The sequence below is a fragment of the Polypterus senegalus genome, chromosome 6, assembly GCF_016835505.1.
Source record: "Polypterus senegalus isolate Bchr_013 chromosome 6, ASM1683550v1, whole genome shotgun sequence".
Lineage (NCBI taxonomy): Eukaryota > Metazoa > Chordata > Cladistia > Polypteriformes > Polypteridae > Polypterus > Polypterus senegalus.
Window position 1 is genome coordinate 96,148,923 of NC_053159.1, and position 21,956 is coordinate 96,170,878.

The following is a 21,956-nucleotide window of genomic DNA, read 5'->3' on the forward strand; positions in this document are numbered from 1 at the left end:
AAAAAAAATAAAACTTACCAAATATACCAATCAGCCACAACATTAAAACCACTGACAAGTGAAGTGAATAACACTGATCTCATCTTATTACAATAACATCTCTCAAGAGTGAGATATAATAGGTGGCGAATGAACAGTCAGATCTTGAAGGTGATGCATTGAAAGCAGTGAAAATGGGCAAGCATTTTTGACACGTGTCAAATTGTGATGGCTTAATGATTGGGTCAAAGCATTCTTAAAACAGCAGATGTTTTTGGGTGTTCACATTATACAGTAATTGGTGTCTAACAAAATTTATCCAAGGACAGACAACTGGTGAACTGGCGACAAAGTCATAAGTGCCCAAAGCTTGAAGGCTAGCCTGTCTGGTCCAATCCCATAGCTAGCTGCTGTAGCACAGACTGCCGTAAAACTGAATGCTGGCCAACAGAGAATGGTGTCAGAACACACAGTGCATTGCAGCTTGCTGCATATAGAGTTACACAGCAGAAGAACACTCAGAATGCCCATGTTGAGCCCTGTTCACTGTCAAAAGTTTCTTAAATGGGCACATAAGCACCAGAACTGGATCGTGGAACAATGGAAGAATGTGGCCTGATTTGACTAATCAAATCTTTTAGATCATGTAGATGGTCCAGTGTGTGTACATTATTTAACTTAGAGAAAAGATGGCACCACAGTGCATTATAAGAAGAAGGCAACATTATTCCATGGTGGCAGTTTCCTCTTTCAGCGGGCTAATGCACACTGACACACAAAAAAAAAACGTTCAGGAATGGTATCAGAAACATAACAGAGTTAAAAATATAGACTTAGCCTCCAATTTCCCCGGATTTTAATCCGATTGAGCATCTGTGCGATTTGCTGGGAAAAAAATACAATCCATGGATGCCCAACTTCATAACTTAACAGGACTTAAAGGATCTGCTGCTGACATCTTGGTCCCAGATGCCACAGGACACCTTCAAAGGTCTTGTGAAGTCTATGCCTCATAGGGTCAGAACTGTTTTGGCAGCAAAAGTGGGACCAAAGCAATATTAGGTAGGTGATTTTAATGTTGAGCCTGATCAATGTATGCCCACTTTGAAGTAAGAAAAGCTTTGATTTAAGAAAAAACATGCCTTTCGCGTTAATGAGGCATTCGATGAAACTAAAAATAATTATTTTATCACAGATCTTTTGAACTGTTTTTCTTGAGGTAAGAACACGTCTTGTGTTCGCTCAACGTGGGTGGAGTTTAGGTAAAAACTAGCTGTGTAACTTGCCTTTGCTTGGGAAATTTTCAAAGAAAATAGGTCTTAGTTATAGTGCCATTGGCTAACCAGATGTATCAGAAGTACTATGTAACTAATTTGATTAGATTTTATGTATAAGATATTTGCTGCGGTGGGTTGGCACCCTGCCCAGGTTTGGTTCCTGCCTTGTGCCCTGTGTTGGCTGGGATTGGCTCCAGCAGACCCCCGTGACCCTATTCGGATTTAGCGGGTTAGAAAATGGATGGATGGATGGATATTTGCTGTTTGAATGACAGACAGGTTTCCTCACCAGTGAATGAGAGGGAGAAGCAGAATTTCAATTCAAATGCATAGCACTGTGAGAATGACAACTTCCTTGATGACATATATTCCATAGCTTGCAGGAAGTAACAGTTAATAATATTTTAGCAAAAAATGCACATATTTTGTAAGTTTTTACCATACAAGTGGATATTGGGCATGTGGATTATGCAATATTAGCTACATGTAGATTTTCTTATTTTTTGCCATGGATGTTTTTAGTTCGTTTCGTACTGTTCAGCACTGATCACCTATCAACACAGCTGAACTGGGAAATTCAGTATTTAATTTCTCTGTGAAAACATGAGATCAAAAGTTTTTCTTGACCACCACTGCAAACTACATAGGGTAAATAACATTTTTAAAAAAATGTCAGTTTTAGATGGAGTAGCAATATTAAAACAGTATATGGCAACCTTGAGAAATATTTCAATAGTAACATGTTTATTATATGCTGCTACCTGACTCCTTGAGTCCTTGAGCAGCATCATCACCCTTCTTGGGGAAAGTATTGTAAGGAAAGGTGCACTCATTTAAAGAAGCAGTGTTGAAAGTATCTGCTATTTTTTAGCATATATTCCTTATCATTATAATGATCTGTCATGCTCAAGCATGCTTCCATATTTCTACTCAACCACAAACAAGTGCTACTTGTTTCAGGTCCATTTTGGTTTTTGTCTGATATTTGGAATAAAGTGGATGTAACATGAATTCAGAAGTATAATTGTAGAATGGGATGACTTCTCCTGTTCTGAATGTTAATCATTTTTAAAAACTTTGATGCACATTGTTTCAAACATGGTGACTACTGTCATTTGATTTTCCTTTCAATAGCCTGCTGTATATAGACATGCATTAAAGTAAACTGGTAATTAATGATTATCTATGACGCAGACCTACTATTACTGGACATAGTGCTGCTTGCTTAGCTTTAATGCAATCTTCATACTGGACTATGTGGTTGAATATTAAATGGCCATTGTGGCAGATGTCTGGGGCAACAACCTGGCCGGGCCGCCTTGAAGGACCGGAAGAGGGCGTGCGCCCACCTCAGACCACGTGGGGGCGGCCACCCTGGTTGCTATGGAGCTCAACCCTGTAGGGGCCCGTGGTCACCGCCAGGGGGTGCCCCAGTGCCTTGGAGACCCTGGACCTCAGCACTTCCGCCACACCTGGAAGGGCTGGAGGGAAGAAGAACAGGGACACCCGGAGTGCTTCCGGGGATGCAGCCAGCACTTCCGCCACACTGGGGCATGTCGGTGGAGGATTGCCGGGAAACACCTGGAGCACATCCGGGTGATTATAAAAGGGGCTGCCTCCCTTCAGACAATGGCTGGAGTCGGGTGAGTAGAGGACAAAGCAAGAGAAGAGAGTGGAGGCGGTCTGAAGAGTGAGGCAAAGTGTGTGAGAGGCCTGGACTTGGGGAGTCTTGGGGGTTTGTGTGCACTGTTGACTTGTATATAGCTGTAAATAAACGTGTGGTGGTGATTTAAAACATGTCTGCCTGTCTGTGTCCGGAGCTTAGTCCACACTATATAAACATTCTGCACAGTAAAAAATGAAATATTTTTAAATTACGGATGATTCTCTTCATTTTGGTACATACTGTAAATGTCTGAAAAGTGTCAGATTATCTAGATTCAATATTACTTATATTCCTCAACTTTTCTGAAAGATGCTGCAATTAGAAAAGAAATCTGTTTACACTTTTTAGAAGATGTTGTCTGAATTTAAACTCTAGAAAATGCATTACCAGCATTTGCCAACTATTACTTTTTGCTTCTTCCTTGAGATTCACTGAACCCATTCTTTCCATTTTCCAACGTAATCACATCTCTTTTTTCCTGTCCAGGACAATGCCCCATCTTCAGACATCTGTCTATACTATTGTCTACTTATGCAATTCACATGGCTCATCAATCACTTCTGCTGCATCCTTCATTTGCATACAGTGTGCTCTCAGTGTAGCCAAGAGTATTTATGTTAGCATAATATTAATAAATACTAAAAAAAATACCCGCGCTTCGCAGCGGAGAAGTCATGTGTTAAGAAAGTTATGAAAAAGAAAAGGAAACATTTTAATAATAACGTAACATGATTGTGAAAGTAATTGTTTTGTCACTGTTATGAGTGTTGCTGTCATCAAGGATTTGATTATCATTATTTCTTTCAATCAGGTTCATATTTGGAGGACGTGTTGTTCAAGTTACATTCCGTGTTTGTCAACCGTTGTAAAGATAACAGGTTTCGTTCATCGTAGGCGAGTATTTAGCGGCAGCGTCTCTATTAAGTTGTGGATTTTTCTGCGAGTATTTGGCGGCAGCATCACAAAGTTGTTTTCGTCTAGCTGCATCAGAAAATGTACCACGACGTCTGACACGCATCCTTTTTAGTGTTTTCTCACAGCTTGGACTGCTGCTGTCATAATCGGTTCGAGTCTACATATACATATACATATATATATCTACATACATATCTACAAATATGTATACATATATCTATATACATATCTACATATATACACATATACATACATATCTACATCATATATACACACACATAAATATGTATGTGTGTGTGTATGTATGTATGTGCATGTATATATAATGTAGATAGGGGTGTGTGTGTATATATATACATATATATGTATGTGTCTATATGTGTGCATGTATATATATATATATATATATATAGCTGATTACCCATTGCCTTAGGTCACTGAGTGCAAGGGAAAAAAAATAAAATGTAGTCTATAAGTTATTAAACAGTAAAACATTAACGTTTAAAGAAATAAAGATACATTGAGCACTACTGGAGTTGTTTCGGGTAAACTACATTTTAAAGATGGTATAACACAACAAGTAAGTAGTACTAACAGCAGCTAAAATATATATGGATCATCTCTTGGTAGTTGATCCCTTTTGAAAGGTGCTACATGACAGCTGTGGTATAGTAATTACATTTTCTATGTGAACGTTCAAATTTCTGCCTGTGGCAATGTGCCTTACCGGCATTACCAGCAATTAAAGAAAATTAGTTTTGTGTCCTCTGCAGTTTTAACAGAGAAAGGCTTTGGTTTGGGATAAAAGGAAAAAAGGTGTAAAGAAAGGAAACTTGCCTTTTTGTTGTATATAGTGTAGAGAGACGTCTTCGCTGACGATATGAGTGCCTTTTGGGGACGGTCGCAGTGGGTCTCATGTAGACTGGTGAGACGTCCCTGCCATTAACCGGCCGGGAAGGCACTGTTGGTCCTCCACTCCTGTGCGTGTCTTCCGCAACCTCATAATTGTATCCGTGAAAAAGAAAGTGCGAAGCGCCTTAATATTAGTTTGCCGCGGTCTAGAAAATCCCGTATTTGCAGTTGTCTGGGCTATAGCTCAGGGGAAGGAGGAAAAAAATTAAAAGTGCTCACTTTCATTTAAGGCAGAAGCACAGCGCGCGCCGGCTGCTCGACATTTATAGTATTTTTGCAGGGCAGGAGACGCCACTTTTTGCAGATACATTCACGTGATTAAATATCTCTGCGCTCTTTAGAGGTCTTGCTTGTTCTCTGTGTACTGCGTTCATATTCAGTTCACGTGAGCCGCTCAGAGTACATGCATTGAAGCTTCTGAGCTGTGCCTGTGCTATCTCGTGCGATCTCGCGCTGTCCACGGCTTTATTTAATGTTAGCTAAGACCGGGACTTAAAAGTTTCTCTCTCAGTTTTGCTGAGTTTGTGTCAAACACCACCCTGACCATCTCATCTTCGTCTGAATATTTAGTGGCAGAGTGTTTCTATTAGATTGCCGCTGAGGGACGGCCTTATATGGGCAGGCACTCAGTTACGTGGGAGGCGTGATGATGCGAGACGCAAGACGCAACTCCGCCTCACATAGCGACCAAGCTGCCCGCTATGGCCGTATACAGTATATGAAAGTAGGTTCCAATTATGACTGTTACGCGTAGAATTTCGAAATGAAACCTGCCTAACTTTTGTAAGTAAGCTGTAAGGAATGAGCCTGCCAAATTTCAGCCTTCCACCTAAACGGGAAGTTGGAGAATTAGTGATGAGTGAGTGAGTGAGTGAGTGAGTTAGCCAGACAGGGCTTTGCCTTTTATTAGTATAGATTAGCATATTGATAAAAATAAAGTGTGTCAGCCCATTTTTTTTTTCTAGAATGTCACTATTCTTAAATCAATTCTGTCAAGGCATTTTTGAAATTTTGGGATTTTTAGTTTCTCTATTGTAGGGGGTGTTTTACCCCTAAAAGATGAAATATCAAAGTGTTCTTTCTAAACAGATACCTACCAACCTAGATGTACCATCCTGCAGAATTTCAACTTCTTAACTAAACAGGAACCAGTGATGTTTTTGATTGCCCATTATTGTAGGTAATTACTGTTCCAAGCATATTTCAGGTGAGTCATTTTACTGCAGCTGTAACTAAAGCGGACTGAAATATATAGCCATAGAATAATAACAATGGCAATGTTGTTTACTAGCAAATTGAATCTTGTGTAGATGAGTAGCTCTTATGTAAAACAGAGAATCAGAATAATCATTAGTGGTACTGCTTCACGGATCTAGTGTCATTGATTTGAATCGAGCAGTAGGTTGTTGTCAGTGAAGAAAAAAAATAATCTCCATATGGTCACTCAAATCTCTCATGTATTAATGCTAAGTAAGTATTTAACACCACTAAAAATAAGATCAATAAGCAAACTTGTTCTAATTAAATATCTAATGAAAGCTGCCAATTTGGCCCTTCCGGTTTTGATAGCTTCTTCTAGTTTAATTTGGGAATTGAAAAAATATGTCTCAAAAACTCCATGACTGATGATAGTTGAAAATTCGTCTTCATCTATACTAACTAAAAGGCAAAGCCCTCACTGACTCACTCACTCATCACTAATTTTCCAACTTCCCGTGTAGGTGGAAGGCTGAAATTTGGCAGGCTCATTCCTTACAGCTTACTTACAAAAGTTGGGCAGGTTTCATTTCGAAATTCTACACGTAATGGTCATAACTGGAACCTATTTTTCTCCATATACTGTAATGGAGTTGAGCTCGATGGCCGTGAGGGGCGGAGTTTCATGTGACATCATCACGCCTCCCACATAATCACGTGAACTGACTGTCAACGCAGTACGTAGAAAACAAGGAAGAGCTCCAAAAAGTGCTTTAGAAAACATGCATTATACAATTGAGAAGGCAGCGAAGCAATAAGAAGCGAGCGAGTGACACATACAAGCATATTCATGAGTGCAGCTACTTCGGAAACAAAGCACGGTGTAAACCTAAAGTTTAAATTAAGTTCATAGACAGGCTGTCGCTGCCGTTTGTCATGCCCACGGCTAATGCGGGATACAAGTTTAATGAGAGGACGCAGGGTATAAACAAGAGTTTTGATCACTTTGTAACTAAGTTAAAATTGCTGGTGAAGGGCTGTGCTTATGCAAATTCCGAGTGACTGTGTTTGTGGGGGGATTGACAGTTAAGGCGGGTGGGGGAGTCATGTCATCATCTCCCCTGCCATTCACCTCATTTCGGTCTGAGATGAGCTCCGCAGCTAACGCGGTCTTGCGGAAGCAATTTTGTCACACTGCCACCAAATACTCACAGAAAAATCCACAACTTAATACACACGCTGTCTCTAGAGTTTCTCCACACTCTGAATCCTCCAGGCACTACTTACAAAAGGTCACATTGACAATCGTGTTATGTTATTTTTAAAATGTTTCCTTTTCTTAGCACAAGCACAGCTGAGAAGCTTCAATGCATGTGCTCTATAACGCGTTAAAAAATAACGCATTTAATCACACTTTGCATTCCAAGCAAAGGGGAACTTCTGTCAATGCATGATTTCCTGGTACACCGATTACACTGATGCACACATCAGAGCTACAAAAATGTAACAGTCGGAAGAAAGCGCGTTGCTAGGACTGTTTGGAGGAAAATTTCATTTCAAAAGACTACCCGATGGAAGCCTTGATAAAAGCGTGGTTTTGTGCACACACACACACATATATATATATATATATATATATATATATATATATATATATACATACACACACATATATATATACATACACACACACATATATATATATATATATATATATATATATATACACACAGTATATATACATATATATATATGACAGCAACACTCATGACAATGACAATGTCAATCATGTTACGTTATTATTAAAATGTTTCCTTTTCTTTTTCATTACTTCTTTAACACACTACTTCTCCGCTGCGAAGCGCGGGTATTTTGCTAGTCAGTACTATATACTACTGTTTCGCATAACAAAGCAGGATCATTTCCCGGACACATCTAAGTTATTACTCTTTAAGTATTAAGTCCCACTCACTGCAATGGGGCACTATTCCTTATTAGCCATTACTTCACATTTTTCACATTTGCATTACCAGTCACCACTTGTCTGTTACATCACGATACCTTCAGGTTGCATATTTTACTTTTTTTGTCTCTTCAAATCTGCTCTCTCTGTTCTTTCTCCTTTGATCTTTTGGAGCTCCTCATCAGTATATTCTTCTTCGTACAAATACGGTTCAATGATTATGCTAAATGTATCCTTACCATCATAGGTGGACATATTGCTGAAGTGACAGCTTATTTGTCTATAGCCTGAAAGAATACCCATAAGGAGTTGATTCTCAAAATTAAAACGGAGTGTCTGGCATTCAAAAAATAAGCTAGATAAAACCACGCTCCAGCAAAATAAAGTGCCGTGCTTGCTTCATTTTAACATGGCAATATCACAAACAGTTTATATACGCTTTTTATTTCTCTCTAAGGCAATGGGGATACACTGTTTTACACTACCTGTGAAATCTTAAGACATAGATTAATATCTGATAACATTCTTGCCTTAAAAAAATGCATGTAATTGGTAAGTTAAGCCCTTCTTTCATATTTGGATCTGTGTACCCTCCAACTCCATTGTAAGCTGCAAGAACAACCATTTTTTAAATCTATAAAACAAAATTCACTTTAGAAACCAATTTTATAAGAGAAATTAGTATATACTATAATTGTGAGGAAGCAACTTGAAACATACCGAAATTACTGATTCCAACTAAATTTTTGAAGGGGTCAGGTCAAACTCACGTGCAGTTATCACACTATAAAATATATGCTATGTGCAGAATGCTCATGTATGCATTTTACAAACATTAAACTGTGCAGCTAAAAATAATTCAGAGATATGAAAAAATTGTTAAAATAACATACTACAAACTAATGACAATTACTGAGATATTGTCAGGGCACAGTTCTGTCAACAAAAAATAAATGTGCAATGTTATTTAATGTCTGCATGCATCATGCAAGTGCTTTCCAAAGTCAGTCAGACTGCTTAAAGAGGGCCAGTATGCAACATTTTTCCGTTCTTGCCTAAACAGCACCAGCAGTAAACATATCCATAACGACACTTCTCATAACACACAACGAAACCTCTGAAACTGTTTTTGTATAACTGGATTCAGTTTAAAAATTATTTGTGCATAGATTACACTGTAGTAATTTTAAATTATATCATGATATAAATTTTAGCCATACCGCCCACCCCTAGCTGAAATGGAATTTTTAGTGATAAAGATGGTAATAAACATTAAGTAATGAATATTTACAGGTAGTTAAAAACATAAAAATACAGGTAGTTATTAGGCTTCAAGAAGGAGAATTCAACCAGAGAACTTCACTGTGGTGGCCCAAAAACAGCAATCACTCCATCATTGCTTTCACATGGTGAGGGATTCATCAGAGAGGGCCAACAGATCACCCCAAGAAAGTATGCAACTCAGTTTTCTGTGCCAAACAGAATTACAAACAACAATGCTGAAGCCTTAGGATATTCAAAAGTGAGTGAGCATGTTGGGTTCCACAAGGTAAAATTTCTGATCATAAAACTGACTGAAGAAATGTGCATTCAGATTTGTATTCCTGGTATGTGGCTGACTCAGAAAGCTATTTGTTTGTCTATCATCACTTGGTATGAAACACACATCCATCACTTACCAACAAAAAACAAAGCCCTCACAGAAGTGGCATCCTCAGGAGTAGAAGCTAAGACTTTAGCTGGAAGTCATGAACAATTTTTTTTAATGCAGAAGTAGTAATTTTAGGACATATTATGACACACAGTGAAACCTTTAACTCAGATCTGAACATTCCAACATTTATAAATTAAAGAAATACTTAAGGAGTTTTTGACTTCACAAAAATGTTGCTGAAATCCCCCAACATGAGAACACATAACTACACAAAAGTCTGAAACACAGGTAACAAGCAGAAACAGCATCAGAAATAATTGAGGGAAAAGGGCGAAAGTGTTCTTAGATAAAACAATTTTGGCCCATTAAACACTGGGAGGGGGATGGGCAGAACCATCTTCCCACCATCCTATGTAGGAAAAACCAGGGTTCTTGGCAGACAAACTTTTAGCTAGAAATGGAGTTGTAACAAGTTACATTTTCCCCAAGTGCCACATTAAGTGGACAGTTGGGCAAAAGTAAAAGCCTCATTTAACACACAAATTATTTTCATCTCAAAAATAGCTCTGCTTCCAAAGTCTTATTTCATCTATCATTCTCAATTGTGCTTACTATAGCAGAAAGATGATAAATGCATTTGCCACAACATAATTGCTGAAGCCAAAACAACAATAAGGTAAAAGAAGGTTAAAAACAGAAAAAGGACAACAATATCCTGGATTTCAACTTGAACATTACCTTATCATTTTCATTGTATTCCCCACAATCTGATATCACCAATCTAACTTATTATAAATCATTCTCTTCCAATGAAGGGTGACCAGACATTTACTATTCCCACCCCAAAAAATAATTTCATGGCAGAAGATCCTAAGCTCTACAGCAGTGATAGGACTGGTTACTTTATCCATAGACAAAAAGTTTAACATATGGAAACAATGCAAATACCCAGTAAAAAAGTAATTGTTTTGAAAGATTACTTATTGCTCTTATAACCTTAATATTATCAAATACTTTCAAATATATATATATAAAATGTTTGAGAAAAACATGAAATTTACTAAGACCATAGACATAAAGCATTTGGTCAGCACAGATTTGGTCAATTAAGCAGAAGAAATTATTTGGCTTCAACTATTTTTTGCCAAAAAAATCAGAATGTGAAATCTATGATACTTAATAAGAATGTCAATCAGTCATAAGCATGAAATGACCATATCAGTTTATATAAACAAGTTTATATTATATAAACAAAACTAATATTAGCAGTGGTGTGTACTTTTGGCACAGGATGGCTATCAATTCATATGAATTATGTAAAACAGCTTAGACATACGCAAATCTATGCTCTGAGCTCAGAACTGGTCAAGCACATTGCAGGGCAAACACAATCTGTGGGACAATGAAGGTGCAAATTAATCTGAAGAGCATCACAAGGCTACTCTTATTGGTTAAAAAATATGAGACAAGAAGACTCTCTATCTACCTGTGAAAATCACTGCTACAGAATTTGGCAAAACTGACCAGATACTTTAGTTCTACTAAGTACTTCAGCAAAGCAGCTGAGGATGTAACATAAGCTGTAATACTCACCTCTCTGGCGACCTTGGATGCTGCGTAGAGCCAAGATGTTTTGCTCATCTGACAGGAACTGTTTCATCTTGTGGAAGGGTTCTTTGCCACGAATCGTTAGCTTATTCCAGGGCTTTGGACGGGCCAGGATCTCACTGACTGAGCCTTGTGAGAGGCCCAAAACATAATGGCCAAAAATACGTTGACCGATGTTGTGCTTGATGAGCTGTTCTTTCACCTGCCTGGCAATCTCAGCAGTGTCCATATCTTCTCCTTCCGAGATGCTACCTGCACTTTCTGATTGGCTTGGAGATGGTGCCATACCGTTGACATCTGGGCTGCTTGCCTGCTGCTGAAGAGGGCTGACAGAAAGAGAATTTGTGCTATATGTTGCTGGGGCAAACAACATGGTAGCTGTACCAGCAGATGACTCCTGAAGGGCTTTAGAATAAAACGTTTGCATGATTTGGCGCTGTAGAAGAGAGTTCAATGCAACCTTTCCTGCCAAAGGGAATGAGCCAGGTGTCCCAGCCAGGGTGGCCCCAAAAAAGTCCTGTCCAATGCCTGTAGGAGAAAACTGGTGCGTGCCGTTGGTGGTGGATGCCTGCTCGGCAGGTCCGGTACTGTTGCTACCAGTTGTGCGCAGCAGTTGTGAAGGGGATGGGGTGGCCTGCAGGGTGGTGGAGGTGGTGGTGTTGGTGGCAGTGGTGGTAACAGCAGCGTTGACACATTGACTCTCCGGTGTTTGGTCTTTGCTTTTCCTCCCAGCTGACCCTACAAGAAAGGTCAAACACAATGCATTATGGGGGAGCAAAAGGGTGTTTTTTTTTTCTTTTCAAAATATTAAAAAAGGGGAGGGGCAAAAATACGAAGCACTTTATCATGGACTAAAAATATATAATAAAAAAGGCTTCATATGCCTTCCATACTACCATTTTTTGTGCAAAAAAAAGGAAAAAAGAAAGAAAAAAGACAAAATCTGCCAAACGTATGCCCCCCACAACATAACGCTCATGCATTTGATGTTTGTACCTTTCTTGCTTGGTGCAGCCTAGAGCCTGCTTCTAATTTAAGAATTCAGTCAATATTTTGCTTTAAGGAATTTGCTGTTTTGTCATTTTGAGTAGATACAGTGGACACACCGTAGAAACTCCAAGTAAATAAATAGGGAGAAAGGAGTTAATATGTGGGTTAATTATTCAGGAGTGGTTTCTGAAGCTCAGGCAGGTTAACGTCAAGGTTCATCCACTTCACTTGCCCTAGGCTTTCCTTGGTACCAGCCACATCCATCTAGGAGAAGCTCAAAGAAATCCTTTGTATTCAACCATGATAGAGTATGCTCAAAAACATCCGTCTTTAGATTTTGTTTTCACCTGGAGAAGTAAAGAAAAGGGTGTTCTGCCCACTGACAATGTCCTGAGTCCTTTGCCACAGAAAAATGTTAAACTGCAGTGATCCAAAGTGTCTGGAAGGCATGTAGAACTGGACAGGCAGAAACAGCTGCATCCTGGCTACCAGTGTAGCTGGGGTTTTTATTTGCATCTTGTTCAGTCCTTGCAGCCCTAGTTAGGAGGCTGGCATCTTTCAGTTGTAAAGTGAACAAGGATAAGGGCAGGGACAAAATAGTAATGGGAGTTTGCTTTGCTTTGCCTGTGTGCATTGCTTCCATTTCCAGGGTCCTTGAAAAAGCTGCTTAATATGCCATGAATGTGCATTGTGCGGGCAAAAAAATGCAAAAAACGTATAAAAAAAAAATTTTAAATTAAAAACAAAAGGAATTCAAATGGAAAAGTAGTACTGAAAAAATGTGTGGCCTCAACAGCAAATGATTGGCTTTATGGACTAAACAGATATAACAAGATTCTGTTATTTCCTTTTATTGTTAACATAGCTATACATACTCCAACAATTCCCACTATGGCTTAACATCTTTCTGAAGGAGGTACGCCCTCGATAGCCCTGCAAGTTACAGGCAATAAATGTGACACTGTCAACTGCAGCTGTTGAGGCACCTCACATGGTGAAGCCTAGAGAAAGGTGTTTCTGCTGACATGAAAAAAGTGTTGAAATACTGGTTAAATAAAAAAATGTGTTGAGCAGCACATTTGTTATTTTATTTTATGAACTAACTCAGACTGACAATTCTGGTTAGTCAACTTAAAACGAACAGCAGCAGAGTATATAGAGGGTTTTGGTGAAACTTTACAAAAATCTCAGTGAATTGTTTTCAGACGAATCTCAAGTAACAATACCTAAACGTGCTGCAAAAAACTGAAACAAATGTTTTGTTGTTTAGGGTTTAAATTTCAGTAGAAAAAGATTAGGTCTTCATTGTAAAATTTTGGAAAAATGCTATTTTAACCTCTTACATAGCAATATTTTTTCTGGAATTAAAGACTTGAAGATTCTACACCAATAGTCATTAAAAGACAGCTGTGGCCTTATGCACATTTAATTATGCTCTTTCCCTCACAAAACATCACAGAAATAAACAATGCGTAACCATTTAGGAAGATTGATTGATTGTTACATACAGTGGCAAGCAAACGTTTGCTTAAAACCTCCTTAAAATGTCTGTTACTATGAATAGTTAAATGAGCAGAAGATGAACTGATCACCAAAAGATACAAAGATAAAGATGACATATTCCTATAATATTTAAACATGATTGGGGCACAGAGGTGGCTCTGAGGCTAGGGTTTTGCACTGGCAGGTTGCCGGTTCGAATCCCGTAAACGCCAAAAGTGAATTTACTTTATTGGGTCCTTGAGAAAGGCCCTTAACCTGCAATTGCTCCATCCTGGGTATGACATTAATCTGCATAGAGCCCTGCATGTAAGGCCCTCCAACCTACAGGGAAAAAACTGGGGGTTGGTAGCAGAACTGGCACTCCAGCCACCAAAAAAAACCTCACACTGTTTCACTCCAACTGAACTAGTGTGGTGCCGAGATGTCACCCATTGCATGGCTGCACTCTGGTCCTAATCTGGGATCCTGAGTTGGTTTGTCATGTGGTGGGTGCGGTAATGCGCTGTATCAGCGCATGCTCCTAACCTCCTCTCCCTCTCTTAAACAAGATTATATTTTTATTTACATCATTCACAGGTAATGTATACAAAAAAACTAAAAAAAGGCCTGAAGCAAAAGTTTGGGCACCCGACATGGTCAGTAACACTCCCTTTGAAAAGTATCAAAGCTTTCTATAGCCGAGTAAGAGTCTTTCATTTCTCACTTGTGGTACTTTCACTCATTCATCCTAGCAAAATTCTTCAATATTCTTGGGCTTTCCGGCATGCACTGTTCTTTTAAGATCTATACCCAGATTTTCAATGATGTTTAGGTCAGGGGACTATGAGGACCATGTAAAACCATCAGCTTTTAAGGTATTCCATTATAGATTTTGAGGTGTTTTGGATCATTATCTTGTTGTAGGGCCCATCTTTATTTTAACTTCAGCCCTTTTACAGATGGTGTGATGTTTGCTTCCAGAATTTGCTGGTATTTATTTGAATCCATTCTTCCCTCTACCAATGACATTTAGCCTGTGCCACTGACTGCAAAACAAGCCCAAAGCATGATCAATCAACCACCATACTTAATAGTTGGAGAGGTGTTCTTTCCTGGAATTCTGCACCCTATTTTCTCCAAACATACCTTTGCACATTATTGGCCAAAAAGTTCTGTTTTGACTTAATCAGTCCATAGAACTTGTTTCCAAAATGCATCAGGTTTGTTTAGATGTTCATATGCAACCTTCAGGCATTGAAGTTTGTGGCTGGGATGTATATTTGTTCAAGTGTCACCGCACAGTAGAAGAGTGCATCACCAGTCAGCATCTGCTTAAACATCCTAAAGGTCTATTGCAGTGAAACAGGTTTTTCTTTTTTTTTTTTAATTTGCCTTTCTAGCAATCTAACGAGCAGTTCTTTTAGAAAGATTTCTTGGTCTTCTAGATCTTAACTTGATTCAACAGTTCCTGTTAACTGTCACTTCTTAATAACATTACAAAATAAGGAAACAGCTACCTGAAAATACTATGCTATCTTCTTGTAGCATTATCCTGCTTTGTATCAATTATTTTATTATTCAGAGTGCTAGGCAACTGCAAAGAGGAGCCCATGGCTGCTAGTTGTTGGGACAAGGTTTTAGGAGTAAAAGAATGTATACAGCTTTGCAATTTGCATCACCTGGGATTTTCAAATGATGACTATAAACAAGCCATAGTCCTAATGAGCTAATGAAGGCCTGAGACATTGGGATAAGTTATCTGGTACCTCAAATACCTTGGGGTGCCCAAACTTTTGCATGGTTCTTCTTTCCTTTTTTACTGTACAACTATACAAAACAAAAAAATTAACACTAATCTTGCATAAAACTAAGAAAAGTGTCATCGTTAACTTTAAACCTTTTTGGTGATCAGTTTATCTTCTGATCACTTAACTATTCACAGTAACAGACATTTTAAGCATGAGTGCCCAAACTTTTGCATGCTACTGCATCTGGAAAGATTCTTGCATGAGCTATAGAAAGTGACCCTAACCCATACTAAAGAACAGTGTTAAAACAGAATTTTTAATCTGAATCTGTCAATGGTTCCAAAAAGAAAACAAATCTGGTAAATTAAAACATACAATATGTCAAAAGTATATGCAAGTTGAGTATCCCTAATATGAAAAGTCTGGAAGCAGAGAATTTCAGGTTTCTACTTTTTTCCAATTATGGAATAGTTGCATATGCACAATGAGATATCTTGGAGACACCCTTGATCAAACAGGGAAATGTAGCCAAAGCAGCTAAATGACTTTATTAAATGTACTTATTCTTGCTTTAGGCCAACAGATGTCAGTATATATTTAGAGATGCCAAGCAATCACTGGTGGGTGTCAAAATGGACACCCTGAATAGAGGCTCACCTTTGTAATTAACAAGTTCATTGACAAAGAAATCACCAAACAACTTATGGACTCTGCCATATCTTTGGATGCATCATCCGTTGCTCATTGTCTGGTCATAAAACTAATTTAACTATTACATTTGTGTGTAACAACTTATTTTATCTAAGAACATACTAGAGCAAGCCTCTCTTGTTGCAAAATATTAATTAAAAGTGATGTTTTGCCATAATAAAATAAAGAAAAATCCTCTCCTCCCCTTCCCATGGCAGTTTCATATAGTGTATTTAATGAAAATTATGTCTGTGATTTAAACTATAATGTAAAGGTAAAAAGAAATGAGTTCATATATTAAAAGAAAAAAAGAAAGATTCAGTCATCATGTTTACATTTACTCTCAAAACTAGGGAAAGATGAGTAACCTGGTTAAGGCTAAAACCTGGTTTCTTAAAAATCTCTGTTCATACGTGCAAGAATGCTTCCAGAGTTCTCCTTTAGCAAAACATTCCTTACATTCCAATGCTATTAAACTGTGCAAAAAAAGTTCTACGTCATCAGTGGCTACTGTGAATCCAAAAAATGGGCATAAATCCTGTGATAATGTTCTTGTGTTTAATAAATATGTTTAATTCTAAATGGCTCTGAAGTAAATAATATTCATCCCCTTTTTAGAACCCTGACCTGATCCAGCGAAGATTTGCAGTGTGTAAGCTGGGTACTGCATCACCCAATCACATAGTTTCAACATATCTACAGCAAATAGCTAGATTAAAACTAAAGCGACTCTTTATTATATATTACTGTTACAGGGTTGCACGCAGCACACACTTGGCTGTGTGACTGAGCCCTGCAAAGGACCAGCTTACTGGTTCGTGTGTTTCTTGCCTTATATCCAGTGCTGCTGGGGTAATTTGTAATGCAAGTTACTTTATCATTACCCTGAACATAGCTCGCATGATTATGCTGCAGAGTTAGCACTGTATGATCAGTTCATCAACATAAATATAGTGATTTCTGAAATACTGGGATAGATGATTTCACCAAGCAGAAGGAATAATGCCATTGCTCTAGCATTTGCTGTTTTCTATCTATGGTTGCTGAAAGCATGTGTAAAGCTAACACATGCAGAGGCTGGCAGAGTACAACAGACATACAAAATACTTAACTGTAACCCAGTTGAAGGTTTACATGGCCAAATATACGGATTATTCACAGTTAACATGTGTTAACCTCATTTCTCACAGGCCAATAACTTGGTTTCACTAACAGGAACAGGGGCTTACATGGCAATTTAGAAACCAGGTTTCTTAAAATAATCAGGTTATTGAAGCACTTCTATATGCACTGAACAAGTATTCATTCATCCCTTTAGTTATGCCACACCTTAAACAGGCAGGTATAATCAGTTGTGTGTTTTGAGGCTACATAACTGGTTTAGTAACCTTGTCCAATGGAGGTGCTTCTAATGAGTTTAGGTTAAATGCTTCTTTAGTGGTACATCATTAGAACAATACATCATAAAATAAATATTAAGACAAAGAAACCTTAAAAGAGAAATTCAATAGAAATAATTTTGAAAAAGCACCAGTAACAAAAATGGAAAATCATATGAAGGACTGAATACTGTCAAAGCAAAGACTTAAAAACTGAGAAAGCATGTGACAAATGTAAACCAGCATAGAAAATGGGATTCCAAAAATGAGTAAACATTTAAGATTAATTAGTGAAAATAATTTTCAATCTTTAAATGAATTAGTTAGTAATGACAATAAGAATCCAACACTGTGGCAGAGAGACATTAGAAGCTAGCTTAGAAAATAAAAATAGGACACAGCATGAAAGGAAAACCTTCAGTAGTCTGCAAAAGACCTGCAAATTGGGACGTGGTTCATCTTCCAATAGAGCAATATCCTAAAACATGTGGGTACATAAAGATTCCATGTTAAAGTAACCATGAATATGTCACGTGAACTGAGAACAGCTGTTCTGCAATGGTCCCCATGCAGCTAGGAGAAATATAATCATTTTTAAGTCATTGTCGTAAAATACCAGATATTAGTAATTTTCTATTTTTGTAATTCTAATTAATTTTGAAAGCTTTGCAAAATTTTGACACCACTTTGACATTAAAATGAGCTTTTAATGTTGATCAATGATGAAAAATCCCAATGAGTACCTTAAGAGTCCCAATCACAACAAAAAATAAATAAAATAAAAAGGGTGGTGGGGGGAATAATTTACTGTGAGTAAAAAGTGTGATTAAAAAATAAGTTATATAAAGCATACAACAAAAGAAAAAAAAATCAATACAAGTGTGTTTTGTTGCTTTTTTTTCCTAAAGCCTCCTATTTTGGTATGGTTCAAGTTTTAAAATGTCCAATTCAATCAGGAAGAACATGAAGTCAGATATCCGTCCCCACCCATCTGTCTTAATGTCAAGGGCTTGCTGCACTGGTTGCTGTAATCATCATTCTACAGAAACAAGTCCCAACCAAGCTCTCTGCTGGGATATTCATTAATTGACTTGGTTAATATTCTGCTGTAAAAAAAACAACTTCTGCAGTGTGGTTGTGGTTAATTACAGATGCAAAAAAGAGAACAATGCAAAACAAGACAAATAAAATAATTAAGCTGTCAACAGATTGAAATACATTTTTAAAAACAAATGGATGCATTAATAATTATACATCTTTTGCCAAATGAATACTTGTTATCAAAAACTAAACAATGTGTCTCTAGTGACCTTTAATTTTAACAGGTAAACTTAATTAGTTCCCCTAAAAAGTCCCAATTGAACTACAATAATAATGTGGACTCCTCTCACAGTTAAAAAATTTTAAGGCATTGAAGATGTCTTGTGGGTTTCTCTAATTTTAACTTAATTAATCATTAGTGCCAACAGAAAGGCTGACAACTCCTCCTCTATAAATATTCAGGACAGTAACAAGAAGTGTTTACAAAGTAATTCTAATTTTTCTTCACTATGATACAAACATTCATAGTAAAATGTCATGTTTTATTTAGTACCAATTACCTGCCATCTAACAATAAAAATGTAAATGTCACATTGAAAAGACTCTCTGGGAAACCACCACCTACCGCTCAGATCACTGTTAGCAATACGAAGACTTGCACTTTCTGACTGCAAAGAGCGATTCTTCTCCAGTAGCAATACCTCCAGTGGTTTTGATGCATCCTGAAAATGAACAACATGCTTTGATGACTTTTGCTCAAAAAGGCATACTGTAAAAAACAAAACATACATTTGCAAATATAGTTATGTAGTAATATGGACTAATTATTAGAACATCACATAGAATGATAGTGCAGGATCTTAAATTATACTAATTCATGCACAGTAATATAGCAATAACATAGCAATATCTTGAAACCATTACATAAAGTAGTTTCACATACTCTATACTGTATAATCAGAAACTAAGGAAATTACAATAAGATGATAGCTCTCATCTATTTTATTGTTTTTAAAAATTTCTTATTCATGATCATTAAAGTCAGACACTATTGCTAAAATTAAAATATACAGAAAAGCCAATCAAAATGATACCTTTTATTGGCTAACTAAAAAGATTACAATATGCAAGCTTTCAAGGCAACTCAGGCCCCTTCTTCAGGCAAGATGTTGATTATATCTTTTTCTCTCTCTGCTTGTTGTTACCTTTCCCCTATGTCTCTTACTTTTAATGTCCCATTCTAGTTAATGTCCCATCTACCTCAGTCTCTTTCTGATCAGTGCAAAGGGCTCTTTTCTACACTCACTTTAAAGCCAATATGGAGATCCCATGTCTAGTCAAGGAAGCCCTGCAAACCTAGGCTGCTGGTGACTAGAAACATAAGTGCTGGCACAACTCCCTGATGTTGTATAATCACCATGACTAAGAGATTATAGTGGATTACTGACTAAAATCTTGAAATGCAAATCCAGCAACACTGGATTTGAATCTTAGTTCATGCCCAAAATGCCTTTTGTAAATTTAAATTTAAGAACTGCAATGCAGAATTATGCTAACAGGTGAATCTAATTCTCAAATGATCCACTGTTAGAAATAACTTTAGGTGGTTCTTAGTTCAAAACACTTGAGTTCTACTGCACTACATATATTTCTCTGCTAACTAAAAGAAATGCAAATTCAAGGTAGACAAAAAAATAAGATACAAAAAAGTGCTTTAGACAGCCAAAACAAAGAGCTAAGGTATGAGGAAGCTTTTCAGAAAAGGGTGGGATCAGTGCTGCAGCCACCATTCTAGTTAATATACATAAAAAATCTGGATTAAAAAAAAAAAAAACAAAAACAAAACACCAGGTCCATCATCTTAATAGATGATGCTAAACTGAGGAAAAAAGTACATAATGTAGAATCAGCTGAATTGTTACAAAATGACCTGAACAAATTATAGCCTTGGATAGTAGGATAGTTTCATAGTAGGTGAAATTTAATGCAAGAAAATATAAAGTATTACGCACAGGAAGATAAAATGAAAGAGTGGAATATGTAATGGGAATTCTGAAGCATGGAAGTACACCCTATAAAGAGGACTTTGGAGTCATAATGGATTCGTCACTATCTGCATCAAGACAGTGAACAGAAGCAATCAGGTTGCTAGGTTAAATGACATGATGTTTAGAGTAAAATTGAGGCTATGCTTAAACTATATAATGTACTGGTGAGACCTCTGCTGGAATACTGGGTATAGATTTGGCCTCTGTGTTACAAAGAAAAAACAAAAAAAACACTGCAGTGTCAGGCAAAGTCCAGAGAAGAGCAACTAGGCTGATTCCAGAACTGAGAGGTATGAGCTATGTGGAAAGATTAACACTAGAATTACCAGAGCCTACGAAAAAACTTGTAGATACGGCCACCTTAAATCCATTCGCACCTCTCCGTCAGCATCTTTTGTCCTGTAAATGTGCCGATAAAGACAAGTAGCAAGCAGCCTGGTATCCCATCCCCCCACCGCCGCAAAACGTGCACAGTGTTCTCCCAGCTCATGCCTTGATTGATTATCTGGGAATGAAGTGCTGGAGTTTCAGAGTGGAAATAACAGATTGTTATTTGGAACACATGCATTTCATGTGTGTTCCATTTCTACAATAATCTGCATAAGCACATTGTTAAAACAGAAACGTTTTCATATTTTAGTAGTAAATGACAAAATGTTGGCATAAACTATATAATGTGTGAAGCCGGAAGTCCAAGGATTAAATAAATACTTTCATAAAAGTTTCAAGGACGATTCTATCTGTCTATATCTATCTATCTATCTACAACATCTTCCGTGGTGTAGCGGTAAGATTTGCTGACTTGTAATCAAGAGTCCCCGGTCGATCCCGACTGCCTCATATATTTGCTATTTTCAGTAGTGAGCTACTTATTGTTAATATTATACAGTACACGCATACATTTGGTTTGCATCTGTAACAGACGGTGTACATTTATAGGACTTGTAAAAGTTACCTCTTTTTTTAATTTTTTTTACATTTTAATTCTCTCAGACACAATCATGATATATACTACCGCCCTATGGATCTGACGCTGTTAGATTTTATTTGAAACTGGGAGTAATTGTAGATGTGTGGTGTTTTGAGGCAATGGAACTGGACATTCTCTGATCTGGAGGGATAAAAGCTGACACACAAATGCTGGTGAATCTGCCTTCTTCGTATCTCACCATCACTTGATTTTTTTATTCAGTTTTATTGAGTGTTCCTGCTCACGCTGAATTAGTATGCACCTTATGGTCTATGATGTCAAAAAAAAAAACAGAGACATAGGTATATATGATATTTGGAGTTATTCATTTTGGAAAACATTGTGGCACAGATGCAACATTATTCATATTCATTCGCGTAACATCTTGCGCTTGTAATTGGTGACCGTGTCCCCCTGATCTTGCCAGTGTCCATGTT

The 21,956-nt window shown here is 37.5% G+C and overlaps 1 protein-coding gene across 6 annotated transcripts in view; it reads right to left on the reverse strand.

Moving 5' to 3' along the window:
* The window catches only part of cux1b (cut-like homeobox 1b), a 497,544-nt gene that overhangs the window by 144,518 nt on the left and 331,070 nt on the right, over nucleotides 1–21,956 (reverse strand). For 5 of the 6 annotated variants that reach the window (XM_039756583.1, XM_039756582.1, XM_039756580.1 and 2 more), the window contains exons 14-15: nucleotides 19,127–19,223; nucleotides 11,157–11,909 (exon numbers count right to left, since the gene is read on the reverse strand). In XM_039756583.1, coding sequence (XP_039612517.1) covers nucleotides 11,157–11,909; nucleotides 19,127–19,223 — 850 coding nt within the window. The remainder of the gene's footprint in view (nucleotides 1–11,156; nucleotides 11,910–19,126; nucleotides 19,224–21,956) is intronic. The other variant, XM_039756586.1, reaches the window with a different exon arrangement.